The following is a 16,495-nucleotide window of genomic DNA, read 5'->3' as shown; positions in this document are numbered from 1 at the left end:
TAGTGTAATATGTTCTCATAATTGTCACTTGGGTATTATTTACAATCGGGCGATGAAGAACAGCTTAAGAACCGTGGGCCCACTGATACTTAAGCAAAAATTATCTCTTATGAAAATTTATAAAAATAAAACGTGACACATTGCCTTTGTTTGAATCCTTAGTTTTTAATGGGCACCATTTTAATGGGACTAGGGTTCTGAACCCATAGTATTCCTTCCACAGAATTTCACAGCTGTATCTAATAGATAACTATCGTTTCACAGGACAGTTTCTGTCCTAATATAGGCGGTCTACCAGACCACAAAACCACAGCTAATGACCAGCTAGTCTCTTAAGTGAATTCATATATTGGGATTTACTTTTCAGCAGATACTAACATTTTGTATCTAAAGTATATTTGGGTTACTCAGAAGAAGCATAACTATTCCTAGTCAATCATTCTGATTTTGGGGGTTTTTAAGATTTTATTTATTTATTTGAGAGAGCGAGCACAAGCAGCAGGACCAGCAGCAGAGGGAGAGGGAGAAGCAGGCGCCCTGTTGAGCAGGGAACCCAATGTGGGGCTCATTCCCAGGACCCCAGGATCACAACCTGAGCCACCCAGGCAACTCTGATTTTTTTGGTGTTTAGTTTATTATTATTCTCTAACATTTGTCTTTGTAGCATTTTCATTTTAGAAACAGGAACAATTGTTTACTGAGAATAAGCAGAATGTTCTTGCTTGAAATTAAAAAACCTAAGACAGCTGCCTTAGCCCGGTCCTTTATTTGAATGATAAACATGAACAATAAGTAACAAGATATTTTTAGAGTAGCACCTGGCTACACTATAAAAAAGAGACCATCGGGGTGCCTGGGTGGCTCAGTGGGTTGGGCCTCTGCCTTTGGCTCAGGTCGTGATCTCAGGGTTCTGGGATTGAGCCCCGTGTCGGACTCTCTGCTTGGCGGAGAGCCTGCTTCCTCCTCTCTCTCTGCCTGCCTCTCTGCCTGCTTGTGATCTCTCTCTCTGTCAAATAAATAAATAAAATCTTAAAAAAAAAAAAAAGAGACCATCAGAAAGGTCCACTCCTGGGGCTACTCGTCTGTGCTTCCCTGAAGTGATCTATGCCTGTTGCTCCCTAATTGGCCCTGGTTCCAGGACTAAGGGTGTTAGTATTAGCTGGGAACCGTTAGACATGCAATTTTTGGGACCCTAATCCAGACCAGTTGAATCAGCAACTCAGAGTGTGGGGGTCTAGCAGTGTGCGTTTTAACAAAGTCCTGATGCACACTAAGTTGGAGAACCATTGCCAAGACCATGTCGTCTCAGAGCAAGGCGATAGCAAGCAGACATCAAAAGACAATTTGCTGCATGTATCTTGCCAGCTTTTCTGATCTCCTGTTCCCTGCACCCCCAACTCCATCAAGGGCTGATGTGGATTCCAAAAAGAAAATAGATGTCTCAGCTTTTGCTCTGTGCAATCCAGTGTCGTCAGCCACAAAGAGATCTCATACAAAAGTTAACTATTTCAGTGATCAAGATTGTAGTCTGTGGAGTCAAGTTCCCTGGTTTCAAATACTGGCTCCATTCTTTACCAGCAGTTTCTCATCTCCTCCATCCCTTACTTTCCCCCATTTATATTTACCTCAGGAGGTCATTGAGATGATTAAAATATTAAATGTTCAGCATATGATAAGCAATTCATAAATGATGCTATTATGTCATGACATTTTTCTATCCTAGGCCATATTTTGGTACAATGCTCATCAAGGTGGGCATTGATTCAGGTGAATAATTATGTGGTATTAGGTTTTAGGAAAGGTAAGAAGGAAAAAATATTGAATTCACAGCCTGCCTTCCTATTTACCATGTCGACAGCATTAATGAAGTAATGTTTATACAACACAGTAATTTTAAGATATCCCCATAAGCTCAGGATACATTTGTAATGACAGCCTCTGTTTACCATTTTAAAGCCGTACACTTCTAGGCCTCCAACTATAAGGGATCCTATTAATTGGAGGTGGTGGTGAGGGTTTAAGTTTGAATTCCTGCTGCTTCTCATTTAATTCTTTTATAACAAACTGCGTAAGAGCTATAGCACAGCTCAGCACGTTGTATCTGAAAAACAACCGAGCTTGTTTCCCCCTCTCCTAATGTAACTAGCAGTGCTAACCTCATGAATGTGAAACTATTAAAAGTTTTGTCCAACAGAATCAAGCTAAACTTTTAAGGTCAGGCATTTCCTTATAATTTTGCATGGCATTGTTATAAAACATTATTTCCAGGTGAACATGTTAATGACCATCTGATCATGGGTTTAAAACAACCCACGTTAAATTTAAGATGGACATTAAAACGGACTTGATTTCCTGGTAGACTTTATATACTTTTAGGCCTGTCAGTACTGTTGGCTTATTCCAGTTATAAAGTGGGTAAATAGTCTAGACCTTTAAAGACCCTTCCAGTATTGAAATCTTTAATTTCAAGTTAAATGTAGCAGAAACAGAAAAAAAAAAATTTATTTCCACTAAAATATTCCCATTTTAATAGTGTATGAGGATGGCAGTCCTTGTGTTTTTTAAAATATTTTAATTGCCAGAGAAAGCTTAAGCATGCACAAGCAGGCAGAGAGGCAGAGGGAGACGAAGAAGCAGGCTGCCCTCCATGTGGGGAGCCCGATGTGGGGCTCAATCCCAGGGCCCTCGGATCATGACCTGAGCCAAACGCAGACGCCTAACATACTGACCCACCCAGGGGCCCTGATGGCAACCTTTTTAAACGCCTAAGACTGTAAGAACCTTCTATTTTCGTACATATTCAAAAGACTTCTGGGCTTTAAGTGTATTCCTATTAGGGTTCAGTTTAGGTCTCCTTTGAATCTGATTGTAGGTGTGGTATAATTAAAATAAATAAATATATATATATAATATATACATATTATATATATATAGTATTCAGTCTTATTCTTGGCACAGAGCTCTTAAAATCCTTGGAATTTCCTGAGGACACTTGTCATAAGCTTTTTGCCCATACCTGAGTTTATCCTCATGAGGTGATCTTGACACTGGTCACCAGAACCAACCACATAATCAAAGGGCTAGATTGATCAACCACACCCCGGAGAGGTGTGGAGATACTGGAGAGTGAGTTCGATAATCAATGACCAATGATGTAATCAAGCACATCTAGGTAATGAAACTTTAGTAAACAAGGTTAAGGGGTTAAGAGAGCTGCCAGGTTGGTGAACACATCCATGTGCAGGAGGGTAGAGCATTAGGAGGTCATGGAAGCTCTGCCCACCTCCCCATTCAGCTTCCCTTTTCCCCCAGACAGCTCTTCTATTTCACTGTTCCTGGGTGGTTTTTTGTTTTTTGCTTTTTAAGAGATTTTTTAAGTAATCCCTACACCCAACATGGGGCTAGAATTTAAAACCCAGAGAAGAGTTGAATGCTCTACCAACTAAGCCAGCCAGGAGCCCCTGCTTGTATCCTTTGTAATAAAACTATACTTATAAATGTAGTACTTTCCTCATCTTGGAGTTGTTCTAGTGTATTAAACCTGACAAGGGTGGGAACCCCTCATTTGTAGTTGGCAGGGCAGAAGTGCAGGTATCCTGGATACCTCATTTTTGGCTTATCTTGTGGTACTGATCACTTAACTTATGGAGTCTATGCTAATGCTGGCTGGTGTCAGAAGAAACTTGATGGGACACCCAGGTGGTGTTAGGGAATAAAAGTACTACTGTCTGTAGGAACAGCAGAGTAGGGTAGACAGAAGAGGCTCTCCATTCTGCAGTGCATGTGGGATTCCTGTGATAACCAGTGCCTGGCATTCTTTTTTTTTTTTTTTTTTAAAGATTTTATTTATTTATTTGACAGAGAGAGATCACAAGTAGACGGAGAGGCAGGCGGAGAGAGAGAGGGAAGCAGGCTTCCTGCTGAGCAGAGAGCCCGATGTGGGACTCGATCCCAGGACCCTGAGATCATGACCTGAGCCGAAGGCAGCGGCTTAACCCACTGAGCCACCCAGGCGCCCATTGCCTGGCATTCTTAAGGCCCAGCTATCACTGTAAGTAGACCTAAAAACCCCACTAGGAGTAAAATGGAAGGAATAAAACATTCAGTTCAGTACTTAAATATACATCATGGTTTTTCATAGTTGTTTTATTATATGTAAAATGTCTTTTGCGAACTGCAAAGTGCTAATCAACATAAGGTTTATCACCAGTAGGTAGCTTTCCTCTCTTGCAATTAAATTTACTGGCATTCAGGGTACAGCCTTTGTACCTTTTGGGGAAAGTAAAATAAACCATACCTGTCCCTCAAACCTCTTTTGAAAGGCCTTGCCAAATCTGAAAACTCAAGTGTTAACACCTTGTTGTGCCTCTGTCCCTGATCTCTACCTTGTGGTCAGAGCTCTTGAAAGACCATGTTTAAAAATAAACCTCGCTTCATACCTTGGCTTAAAGGGTACATCATGAGCTATTTTCAGCATTCAAAATTTACTAGATACTAACTAGTAATTTACATACTTAAAACCACTATCAGGGATTTTTTTTCTTTTCAAACTACAATTAACTCAGGGACATGGACATCTTATGGCAAACTGAAAATTCCATGTAATATAATTTAACTTGACCATCAGTATTTTCTGACTTCAAAGAAAAAAAATATAAACACCCAACGGCCAAGCAGAAGACCTAGAAATGTGCATACAATTTTTTGATCTTAAAAACTCAACTTTCTATTCCTGTTATCTCTAAATCTGTGAGCTCTCCAGTTGTGGGAAGCCATTCTCTTTCAAATAGTTCATAAATGTGATACCATTTAATATTAGGATTACCAGATGAGGATAAGCTGAGTTGATCTTTTAAATTATCATACTACGGGGCACCTGGGTGGCTCAGTGGGTTAAAGCCTCTGCCTTTGGCTCAGGTCATGATCCTAGGGTCCTGGGATCGAGCGGCTCTCTGCTCAGCAGGGAACCTGCTTCCCCTCCTTCTCTCTCTGTCTGCCTCTCTGCCTGTTTGTGATCTCTGTCAAATAAATAAAAATCTTAAAAAAAAATAAATAAAATACATTACCATACTAGTAGTAAGTGGGAAAAGTATATTAAAAATAGGCTATATTTAGAAAATTCCATTGGCTGTTTGCCCTTCCATGGAAGAACTGCAAATGCCAACCTCTGCCTCCTTCCATTCTTTTGAATTGATTTTTGGGGATTAGAGGTGAACATTGAGAATTATATTAGTTCATGTATCAGTAATGTTAATACAAATAAGATCTCTGACCACAAACCAACCTCTACACTTGTAACCAAAAGGGGGAAAAAAAAAGAGTCATGAACACATAATTTTAAGCTTTACTTTAAAAATGTAAATATCTCCCAATATTTAACAGGTAAAGAAAATAGCATATTGGTTTATTTTATGTGGTTGTTATATTTTATTTTCCAAGTAATACTGATTAAAAATATTTACACACCTACTTTTAAGTCCACAGTTTAGCACTCTTATTTGTATGGCTTTAAAAGTTATAGCACAAGATCTTTACATTAAGGATCGGGGGAAAAAGATTCATTCAAAACAAAGCCTGATATATTATATACATGTTTTTCTCTGTACTTTATTTTAAATACATTAATTTTTAAATGATGCTCATCTTTTTTTCATCTGGTGGTAAAATATTAGTGCAACTTTTCATAAAAAAAAAAAAAAAAAAAAAAAGGTTTACCACAGATATAAATGAATTTTCCCAATTGGAAATGGCCCTTCAGTTGCCATTAAATGAAACTTCTCAACCTAACTTAAGTTACCAAGAAAAAGAATTGGTAGTTGCCATTATAAGCAAAAACATAAACTACTACAGCATCACCTATGTTGCTCCTTACAACACAAACTTTGAAAGAACCAGAGACACTTTATAGAAGTTTTGTTGGTTTTGAAAAGGCACATGGGTGTGGTTTTTTGTTTTTTACATTCTAGAAATTTTGCCACCACCACTCTGTTCCTGTTGCAGAGATGACATCCATGACTATCAGTAAAGACAAGAAGGTTGTTCAAACTAAAGCAAGCCAGAAGCCAAAAATTTAACTGCACAGTAACAATGTACTTTTCTTCATGCAGCCTTGTGTTTCCTATATATTCAATTTTCTAACATGCATTAGAATACATAAATTTGTATTCTAATGATTTTACGTTTGATTTTACAACATGGAAAAAAATCTAAGAAAGGACGTGACCTGGGAAAGAGAGAAGGGAGAACCCTTATCACAATGAAAATAGATACATTCGTACCCAACCATATAGTAAGAATATAATCCATTTAAGTTTCCAGAAATAATACTACTCAAAGCTTCCCATTCACTTATGGGAAAGATATATCTCCTCTGTGGCATTAAGTGGGGGGAAATCTGTTTCAACAGAAACAGTTCACAACAGGAAAGACTTTAACTTTGGTCCACTTGTCTGTTAGCCCAAGGACAGTCACACTGCCCAACATCAGTTCGAAAACCCAACACATAAATTTAAAAATATATTCATTTGTTATTTCATTCTAAAACAGGCATAGGTGTTCTGTTCTCATTCCCTGCCCTTTCAGCTTGGGAATCCACTGTTGATTTGGTCTCTAAACCATCAGCATCTTCGTGATCTTCCCTGGCAGCCTCAGCACAATCTGCTTGGGTGGGCTCTCTCTCCTCCTGGTTCATGATTTCAGGAGTCACTTGTTCCAAGTCGGCTTCTAGAAGTTCAGTCTGTACTTCTACTGGCATCTGATTTACCCGCTCGACGTGCAGCTCCTCCACGTGTACTTCAGTACCTTCTTCAGTCTGAATTCGACCCACTTCTAGATAACTCACCTGGACCTGCTCTGGAAGATCGCTCATATGTGAATCATGCACTTGGCTGTCCTGGAGCAGATCAGGATGGACCTGTTCCACAGTCACTTGTGCTGAATCCACCTGAACCTGAAGCAATGGTAACACATGCACCTTCCCAACTTGTTCTATAATAGTCATTGACGTCACAGGTTCAGTCTGCACACGTGTTTCTACTGAAAGAACTTCTTCAGTTACTAGACGCTCTGAAATATTGTGAGTATCACTGAGATGCCTCCTTAATTCATTTCCTTGCATAAACCACAAGTCACATAAAGTACAATGGTTGGGTTTATCTCCAGTGTGTATTACCAAATGATCTTTGAACTGGTCCCAGCTGTTAAACACACTGTTACAGACCTGCAATAACCAAACACATGGTTTTAACAATACTAATATTCAAGCTGAAGAAAACATGAATGTATTTCTCTTTAAGGAAAAATTTGAATTTTTCTGAAAAATATGATATAATATAATGTGGTCTAAGATTTCATAACTGTTTTCTTTATTGGATCTTTTAGCTGATGTAGCTAACAACTGAAATACACTTTGGGAAACATTTTAACACTGCCTTCATTGCTTAAATGTCATATAAATTCAAAGAATATAAAGTACCAATACTATAATTTCTCCCATAATATCATTACTATAAGAACAATTACATTATTTGGGTTATATACACACTAATCATGGAAGAGCTGATCACAGCTTGTCAGCCCCCCACTGCCTCATTCCCAAATTCTAATAATTGCTCAATGGTTAAGAATAACCACAGTTTCAGATTATCTATTATTTAGGACATAATTTTATTGACATTGGTGTCATCTTGAGTTAAAAAAAACAACACCCTAATCTTCGTTCTAAAGTCAAGACAGTGATGTTCTTTACTCTCATTCTTTCCAAACTATCAGCCCTATACATTTAACTCTATACTCTGCTACCCTTTACTTTTAATGATTTAAAACACAGACCATATTCCTTTGCTAAGAAGAGAATACACCACACATACCTGACATTCATAAAGCTTCTTTCTTCCCTTTTTTGCCCCTACGCCAGTCTGGCATGCAGTCAGATGACATTTGAGGGTGCTATTTCTAGCGAATCGTTCATGACAATTTGGACATTCAAAAGGTTTTTCACCTATTACAATAGAAAAAAATTATATTGACAAATGAAGAAAAATAGAAAAAGCAAATTTTTTTCCTTTTGGTTAATTCTAATAGAACCTTCTTGAAAGAAGATCTGAATTTATAATTCAGATGTTTCCACCACATCCAAAAGACTCTTCTAGAGGTGGAAATAGTTGTATTTGTGCTTATAACTGTTGTATTTGTGTTATAATTGTATTTGTGCTTTGAAAAAGAAATAAAATTTGGATCTGAGTTCTGTTTCATGTTTTTGCTATTCTTAAAAAGCTGTTTATTTTTCCTTAGATTAAAACCAAGATCAATCTCTCTTTTTGGGAAATGCACCCACAAGCATTTTTTGAGCACTTATTATGTGCCAGACCATGTGCTAGGTGATGAAGATAAACTCTCCTTTTTAAAAACTCTGTATCACAGGCCAGAGTGTTTTACGAAGGTAAATACATAGAAATGAGCACCTGAGATGTATCACGGAAGGCCTGTTTCAGAAAAAAGGGCAATGGAAAATGTACTGCAGCAGCACGAAAGGAGTATTGTGCCTGAAATGAAGAAGAGAAGAAGGAAGTTTATTCTAGGCAGAAGCATAGAAGTATAAAATAAGATGATGGGTGAAGAGTAAGGAGGAAACATATCAGTAACGACTCCCAGATCTCTGGCTTAGAATAACAACCGCATTAAAGAACACAGAAATCCAAGTAGGTTTGGAGTGCAGTGTGTTAGGAAAGATGATAGTTTCATCTGTTGACTTGAAGGTACTCAAAGTGGAATAGTCTGGTAACAGCTATATATGGACTAATCTGAATCCAAATAGAGGGTGGACTGATACACAGATTAGGAATTACTTTAGGTGGTAATAAAAACCTCGGATGTGTTGTGTGATAGAAGAATCAAGGACAGAACTCAATGAAATACCAAGTTAAAACACAGGTAAATGAGGCAGCAGATAACAGAATCAGAACAGCCAGAAGCAGAAGAAAGAACACTGAGGGAAATTAAGAAACTTCAGGAAGATGAGGCCAGTAAACAGTGTCAAACTGAACAGAGATGTCAGGTAGGACAACAACAAGGGATTGTACTAACTCAAGTGAGAACAGTGTTGAGTGATATGATGGTGGGGTTAGAAGCCAGATTACCATGGAATGAGAGGCAAGTCAATGAAAATAGTACAGAAGTTCTTCCCAAAAAGGCCTGGAAGTAAAGAGAATGGATGGTTTTGATAGATGACACATATATGTCATCTGCTGAGGCAGGGTGTGGGCAGGGTCCTGAGTATTGGACTGAAGGTCTAGAATAGCAATTTGGCAAAGAAAAATACAAATCAGGAACCAAAAGGCCTAATTTAAGGTCTGATATGATTTTTTTCCAGAAGTCCTCAGTGAGGAGTAGAGAGTGTCAAATGACTGCAATAATTCCAGGATTTTTTTAAAGGGTTTTTTAGAGCAAGTGGGTTGAAAAACCAAGGGAATTATGCTTAGCATGCAAGAAAAAGTGATTCAAGCTGTATACAAGGACGACAAGATAAGATAGGTCAGAAATTGGGGCGATAAGGTAGGTGGAGAGCGATGTGGAAGGACTAGCAGGCTACCTGAAGTAGACTCAGAATAAGGGAAGGAGGAGGTTTCAAGGGAGAGCATGATGCTTGCAGAGAACAGGCGCCAGTGATGAGGTCCTAGTTGTGACCTCCACACTAGTTATTTTGAGTTGTATTTCTTCTTTAAGATTTTATCTGTCAGAGAGAGAGTGCACGCACAAGCAGGGGGAACCACAGGAAGAGGGAGAAGCAGGCTCCCCACCAAGCAAGGAGCCTGATGCGGGACATGATCCCAGGGCACTGGGATTACAAGCTGAGCTGAAGACAGCCATTCAACTGACTGAGCCACCCAGGCATCCTGTGTTTTTTCCCTGACCAAAAAACCTAGTTTATTCTTTGTATAATGTTCATGAGATAAAAAAAAAATTAGACCTTAGAGTCTAGAATTAGTGTTGGTCCAGAAACTCCTTTTCAACTTCTCAAATATTGGGAGATACTGCTCAATAAAGAAATTAAGTTTTGTGATTTTAATAGTGTATAATTTTTCACTCTAAATATAAGTTGGTATAGCTTCTTTAAATGATAATTTCATGATATATACCAAGATTTAAAATGTATATATTCTTTAACTTGGCAATTCTGCTACTGGACACATACAGAAAGATATAAGCACAAGTATGCCTACTACAGCATAGTCTACAATAGCAAAAGACTAGCAACAATCTAAATGTGTATCAACATAGGTAAATCACGGCACACCCATACACTGAAACACCAGGCAGCCACAGGGCGGGGGGGAGGGACAAAACAAGTATAGATTCCTGCATTTTCATTTAAAGAGTCTGAGAGAAAGGTCATGACACTGTACTGCATGTCTCTATTTATTTTCCCCAAAAAACTTGTGTGTTCATCTGTGGTGACTCAAAAATGCAAAGAACAGACGGAAGGATAAGTAAGACAATGATGGCAATAGTTGGCTTCTGGAGAGATCTACTAAATTTCTCTCTACTGATCATCGCATGTCATTTCAGCTTTTGTCATTTGAGCTTTTGCTATTTAAAAAATTAGTAAGTCCAATAAAATCTAGAAATATCAACAGATTCTGTTTTAGATGTGTAGACAGCACAGTTGTCAAAGTGCTTTTACCGTTTTATTTTACTGGCCATTTCCCTGTAAAGTAGGTATCATTACCCATATTTACACAGATGAGGAAAGAGGCCCGAAGATAAAGTGACCAGTCAAGTTAATCAGACTGGCAAATGTCAGAACTAGAGCTGGAATCTAATTCTGATTTCCAGACCCACATTCTTTCTATAATTCCATACGTCCTCTCTGGGAAACAGGTAACATTTGAAGACATGGTTCTCCTCTTCAGGTTCTCTCTCATACTAGGTGTTCCACATGCAAATCCATCAATATGTCTGGCACCGCCTCCCACCCTAAAGTGCTTACCCTTCTATATTTTTCTAAGTTAATTAACCTCCAATCCTGTAAGGCACCCAAACCAGAAAGCTGGGATTTATTCCCATATTTCACTGGTCACCAAATCCTGTTGATTCTGCCTACTTAATGTTATTCACATCTCTAACCCTCTTCCACTATCACTGCCTTTACTCCACTCTTCATTCTTGATTAAACGTTCCAACAGCTTCCTAACTATACCTTGAAGGTTTAACCCCACTCCAATCTATCCTGTCAAGTCATCACTCTCAAACATAAATCTAATCCTGGTTTAAACTTCTTTAAATGACTCAATCTTTCAAGATAAAATCCAAATTCATTTATGGCATTTATGAAAATAACTATATGATCTTGGCTTCATCTTCCATCACTTTCTCTCCCCTGCCCTTGTCCACGATGCCTAAGTTTGTGCCACCTGGTCAGCCTTCCTAACTCTTCCAGCTATATCTCCTGTCTTTCCTTCACCTGGACCCAATCCTCCAGCTGTAATAACCTATTAGCAGTGCTCCAAACACACGGTTATCTCTCTTTCCTCTGTACCTGTGCATGCTTCATTTCTTGTGCCTGGAATGCCCATCTCCTGGCTAACTCCTTTTCCTTTGGGAGTCATTATAGGGTAAATGCTCTAGGAAACCAACCCTGTCTCATCCATCATAAATAAACAGCCCAGGCAGGCATTCCCATAAGACGGTGTGCTGACTTCTACCAGCCCTCAGCCTGTCACATTTAACGGTGTCTGCTTGTCTCCCCCAACATAAGGGTAAGCTCTTTGAAGGCAGGGACTCTAACATTTATCTCCATGACCAAGTAGGATGGCATTACTATTTCCCAAATGGAAACAAAATAATTCAGAAGACAAGTAACAACCAAAACTTCGCAAATCAGGGCACCTGGGTGACTCAGTCATTAAGCGCCTCCGTTAAGCAGGAAGCCTGCTTTTTCTCTCCCCCTCCCCCGGCTTGTGTTCCTGCTCTCACTGTTATCTCTCTTGAGGCCAAATAAATAAATAAAATCTTAAAAAAAAATTTTTTTTGCAAATCAAGCTTTAAGACTACTGAAGAAACCAAAGCACTAAACTAGTAAAAGAATGCAAAATATGAAACTGAGGGGGATTTATGTATATTTTGAGGACAGGAAACAGGAATGGGATTGTTTCCTCATCTTTACACTGGGACCTCTATAAGCAAGAAATGATCCATTCTTCATTAACACAAGCACAATTTAAAACGATTTACTTATGCTCCTCTTGAATTCAAGTCACTGATCATATCTGCAACTATCTTGTTACTAATTGCTAGTACAGTTAATTGAGGTTAAATGCCAACAAAAGTTCAGCTTGCTTTATGTGTTGAACTGTTTTCCCAATGGACATGTAGTTCTATATTTTGTAACAACTACTTAAGTTATCTCACATAATTATAAAGATAAAGACATACAACATAGTATGCTTTAGCTCTAAATTCTGCTGTTTAATCCAAAATACAAAGGATAGGATGTGGAAAGCATATTTTAAAACTTCTAAAATAATCTGTGTTGCCTGTTTTTCAGTAGGTAAGTCACCAGGTAATGTTTTGGGTAAAGAGAAAATTGCTTCTACTTTTACATTACTAGAAGATAAAGGTGACTGACACCTGTTGGGATACTAGAAACCCTTATCAAAGGATACTAGGGGTGCCTGGGTGGCTCAGTGGTTTAAAGCCTCTGCCTTCGGCTCAGGTCATGATCTCAGGGTCCTGGGATCGAGTCCCGCATCGGGCTCTCTGCTCAGTGGGGAGCCTGCTTCCTCCTCTCTGCCTGCCTCTCTGCCTACTTGTGATCTGTCTCTGTCAAAGAAATAAAATTAAAAAAAAAAAAAAAAAAAAAAAAGATACTAGTTACCAAGTAACATTTATTTACTAATTTAATGTGCTGCTGGTATAGCAAGTGTTTTGCAAAACTAAGTTACATTAAAACAGATGGGTATTTAGGGGCGCCTGGGTGGCTCAGTGGGTTAAAGCCTCTGCCTTCGGCTCAGGTCGTGCTCCCAGGGTCCTGGGATCGAGCCCCACGTCAGGCTCCCTGCTCTGCAGGGAGCCTGCTTCCCTTCCTCTCTCTCTGCCTACTTGTGATCTCTGTCAAATAAATAAATAAAATCTTTAAAAAAAGAATTAAAAAACAAAAACAAAAACAAAAAACAGATGGGTATTTAAGGACCAAAAACTATTACTACAGGCAGTTTCTAAATATATAATTCCTAATACAAATATTCCTTTATGTCTGAAAATCAGATAGCATTTTCCCAAAAGATAATGCCTATTAGTTACCCAAACTAGTACCCAGAAGCTTTTTAAATCCATATGAAGACTTAAGTATGAGATTCTGGGGGCGCCTGGGTGGCTCAGTGGGTTAAGCCGTTGCCTTCGGCTCAGGTCATGATCCCAGGTCCTGGGTTCGAGCCCCACATCGGGCTTTCTGCTCAGCAGGGAGCCTGCTTCCTCCTCTCTCTCTGCCTGCCTCTCTGCCTACTTGTGATTTCTCTCTGTCAAATAAATAAATAAAATCTTAAAAAAAAAAAATATGAGATTCTGTTTCATGTAACCACTGAATATTGATACCGACATTTATTCAGTCCCTGAGTATTGATACCAAGCATTTAAAAGTGAGGGATACCATACCACATTTATCTGAATCTACCCCTTTCCTCAATTTCAAGCAGTACGCAGAGAGGAACTAAGGACAGCAAAAGATCTAGGACAAAATTTCTTCGAAATTTTCCAAACTCCAGCAAAGACAAAGACTCAGAATGGTATGGAATACCTATGTTGTATTCACTGTATTAAACAATCTAAACAGCTTTAGCCACCACACAGAACTTGGGGGCAAGTATCTAGAGTCTGACACTTAGCACACCATATCCACTGCTCTCCCCCCAACACACGATTCAAGTCATAGCTAGTAGCTCCTGTGTGTGACACAGGAGACTTAACAAAGAATGCTTGGGAGGTGGAAAGACAGAGACTCTGATGGAGGGGAAAACAGGCATAGGGGATGGATGCAGAACTCTTAAAACCCAGAGGCCCACAGTGGGCATCCCTGGGATTGCTCCTGCATGCCTGGGAGGGCTCCCAGGAGGAGGGAAGTAAAAGACTTTACCTTTCTCATCTCCTGGCTGCCCATCAGTCCTGACACTGGGTGCTCTTGAAGAGGTGTGGGAAGATGAACATATACTGCCTACCTAGCTACCACCTTGGTACAGGTGACCAAATGTACGCAAAGGTATAAACATGCCAGGGATCGTTCGTAAGTGTACAGATCTATGTAATGTATTAACGAGAGACGGGAAATGTAAACAATAGTAACAGTGAAGTTTCCATATAATTAGGACTTCATAATTTATGATCCTTAGTAAATAATCACAAACTGTTTTGTGTATTTCTTTAAAAATACAAAAACTGGCAAGGCGTTAAGAGTAACAACTACTTTCCAAAATTATTATGATTTTTGCTTTTAAAGTATGAATATTTCAATAAACTAGTATCAGAAGAACAGTGTGAGCTCAGCCTGCATATTAGAAAATACAGGAGATGGGTGCTGTGGTATTAAAATAAAAAAAAGAATCAGACGCTCAGACTTGCAGTGAATGTGGAAAAATGCACTTTTAACATAAAGATTTGCTAGTTACCTGTATGTTTTCGAAGATGCTCTTTAAAATGTCCAAAGTGGTCAAACTGTTTCTCACAGTATTGACATACGTGAATTTTTTTCCCAGTTCTTTGCTTCTTACTGACTCCACCTTCTTCGAGGTGGTAACAGTTGAGGTGCTGTTTCCATGCGCTCTCCCGAAGATACCTTTTATTGCATATTTCACACTTGAAACTCTCAGTGGAGTGTGATTTCATGTGTTCCTTAAAATGGTAAAACAATTTAAATGAACGGTTACATTTCTCACAATGGAACAAGTCCTTCACATGTGACAGCTGAAGTTCCACAATTTCAATACCTTCTACCTGTTTGCTTGTGGGGTCAGATGCACAACCATCTTCTTCTTTTATCTGCCCTTTTCTATCACCTTGCCGGTACTTGCTGGTAATATCTGCCAACAGTGCCAGGGCGGAATCATCAGAGGACCCTGTGCTCTGAATGTACTTTATGGACTGCTTGGCAGAAGCCACTTCCTCCAACGTTTCGATGCCTTCATCTTCCACTTCAATTGTGCCTTCGGCAATCTCCACCTCAATTTCAACAGGTTCTGATTCTGCAGAGGGCAATGACTCAGTGATAACATTTGAAGTTTCTGCAATCTTTCTTTTTTTTGCCTCACTTTTTCCTGTGGTATTTTCCTCTAATGGAGCGGAGTTTTCTTTGTTCCTGAAACACATAATGTATGGATTTAAAAATCTGTAAGGTCAATGGAAATCCTAGCAGGCTTTTGGGAAGAAATTGATAAGTTCATAGAAAAGTTTATATGAAAAGGCAAAAAACAAAATCGGAAGACTTATATAACCTGATTTCAAGACTTACTATAAAGCTACAGCAAGTTAAGACACAATACTGGCGACAGACATGAAGATTAATGGAACAGAGTCAAGAAACAGACCCACTTGTTCAACTGATTTTTGAAAAATAAAGGTTCCAAGATAATTTAACGGAGGAAAGAACTTTTAACAGTGGTGCTGGAACAACTGGTCTTTACATGGAGAAAATAAACCCCAACTATCACTCTTCAATCATACACTCAAATTATTTCAAAATGGACAACAAACTTTAATGTAAGAACTAAAACTATTAAACGTCAAGAGAAAAGCAGGAGAAAATCTTTGTAAAATTGGGTTACTGAAAGATTTCTTAAATAGTACGCAAAAAGCAGAAAACTTAATAGCAAAAATTGATAGATTTCATCAACATTAAAAGCTTTGTCCTTTGAAATAGTTAACAAAACGGTAGGCTGCAAACAAAACAAAACAAAAATCAAGCCACAGACCCAGACAAAACACGTGCACACATATATCTGTCAAAGGTCTGTACAGACAGTATAAAAAGTTTTCTTACAATCCAATACCCTAAATAAGAGAAGACAACTATTGGGAGACAATTATCCATGAGTCTCATGTTCCTGCACATCTCCTGCACTGACAGCTGCTCTTCGGCACACTCTTCAAGGCTGTCTGCAGGACAGCCAGCAGTCTGGAAAGACAGAGCGTACGGCTCCCTCTGGGCAATGGCTGGGCAGGTTTGCTTGCAGCCCATCATCTAAGATGTGGGCTTCCTACACTGGAGATGCTTCAGCTGTGATGTAAACTAGACGCACTGCATTCACCTGGGCCACTCTATGTCACCCCTCTGGGGGAGAAGGGAAAACTGGCACAAATATAAACTCGTGCTGCTTACTGTGCAAAAAGTAAAATCTTTCTGACTTAAATATCTTTTACCAGCATCCGTAAAACTATGAAGGATAACTTGTTGCCTTCAAATAGGGTAAAAATCTCAGATCCGCCACACTTCTTGCCAGGTTTTGGCAAC

The 16,495-nt window shown here is 39.0% G+C and overlaps 1 protein-coding gene across 7 annotated transcripts in view; it reads right to left on the bottom strand.

The window, feature by feature from the left end:
- Positions 1 to 5,326: 5,326 nt before the first annotated feature.
- The window catches only part of ZNF131 (zinc finger protein 131), a 31,229-nt gene continuing 20,060 nt past the window's right edge, over positions 5,327 to 16,495 (bottom strand). For 5 of the 7 annotated variants that reach the window (XM_047730429.1, XM_047730426.1, XM_047730424.1 and 2 more), the window contains 3 exons: positions 14,658 to 15,343; positions 7,869 to 7,999; positions 5,327 to 7,219 (listed from right to left, as the gene is read on the bottom strand). In XM_047730429.1, the coding sequence (XP_047586385.1) occupies positions 6,533 to 7,219; positions 7,869 to 7,999; positions 14,658 to 15,343 (1,504 nt within the window). In that variant the 3' untranslated portion in view covers positions 5,327 to 6,532. Of the gene's footprint in view, positions 7,220 to 7,868; positions 8,000 to 14,657; positions 15,344 to 16,495 lie in introns of those variants that run through there. The other 2 variants (XM_047730427.1, XM_047730430.1) reach the window with 2 other exon arrangements.

This window comes from Lutra lutra, chromosome 5 (assembly GCF_902655055.1).
Source record: "Lutra lutra chromosome 5, mLutLut1.2, whole genome shotgun sequence".
NCBI lineage: Eukaryota > Metazoa > Chordata > Mammalia > Carnivora > Mustelidae > Lutra > Lutra lutra.
Note: the sequence above shows the minus strand (reverse complement) of the source record. Positions and strands in the feature narration are given on the sequence as shown.